The sequence below is a fragment of the Apaloderma vittatum genome, unplaced genomic scaffold (assembly GCF_000703405.1).
Source record: "Apaloderma vittatum isolate BGI_N311 unplaced genomic scaffold, ASM70340v1 scaffold27915, whole genome shotgun sequence".
In the NCBI taxonomy this organism is placed as follows: domain Eukaryota; kingdom Metazoa; phylum Chordata; class Aves; order Trogoniformes; family Trogonidae; genus Apaloderma; species Apaloderma vittatum.
This window is the reverse complement of record NW_009715861.1, coordinates 6,240-6,989: the sequence shown is the minus strand read 5'-3', so window position 1 is coordinate 6,989 and position 750 is coordinate 6,240. Positions and strand designations below refer to the sequence as shown.

Sequence of the window (750 nt, the reverse complement as noted above, 5' to 3'; positions counted from 1 at the left end):
GCTGCGCTACCTGCAGGCCAACACAGATGCTGTGATAAAGGTTTGGAAGACTTTTCCTTTGCTCCTACATTGGGCTTTGCTGCTTGCTCGACAATGAGCCCTTTCTCCCTGCCTGGTGAGGGCATTTGGGGAGCTCAGGCTGAGGGGGTGTTTTGTGAAAACCCCCATGGTTTTTCCCCCTTTTCCTCTTTGGCCACCTGAGTCCTTCCCAAATCCAACTGCTCGAATGTCTCTCCCAGCTCCAGGCGGGTGTGAGGATGTGGCGGGCTCGGAGGAAGTACCAGGAGAGGCTGCGCTACTTCAGGCAGAACGTGAGTGGTGAGATGGGGAGAAAAACAGCTCCTGAGAGCGTGTCACCGGCCCCGGGGAGGGAAGGGGCTGATCCCGAGCGCACGGACAGACCTCTGTCCCCAAGCATGGTGCAGCTGGAGGGAACTGGTGCATCCTTGCAGGGGGAGAGAAAAAGGTCGGAAAAAGGTGCTTAGTGGGTCTGGAAGTCAAACTGTCAGTCTCTGTCAAGCGTGAGGAGAGGGATAACCACTCCAGTTCCATCGAAAACCAGCAACGGCTTCAAGATGCCTATTAGGAGAGAAGGGAATTTGGGAGGGAAAAGGGTGCGTTGGCTGCAGGAAGCAAAGCTGCGTTTCTGGAGTTGCTGCAGCTCGGGAAATGCACCAAATGGAGGGGAGAGAACCTCGAAGGAGGGTGAAATCCTGAAATCCCTCCTGGATTGTGGACACCCTAACCCCG

General features: G+C 55.7%; 1 protein-coding gene across 1 annotated transcript in view; it reads left to right on the top strand.

Annotated features, from left to right (window-relative positions):
* Window positions 1-750, top strand: part of LOC104273868 (ras GTPase-activating-like protein IQGAP3) — a gene marked incomplete at both ends in the record, with an annotated part of 6,742 nt that overhangs the window by 109 nt on the left and 5,883 nt on the right. Inside the window, 2 exons of the mRNA XM_009869325.1 lie at window positions 1-40; window positions 240-311. Of these exons, the coding sequence (XP_009867627.1) occupies window positions 1-40; window positions 240-311 (112 nt within the window). The remainder of the gene's footprint in view (window positions 41-239; window positions 312-750) is intronic.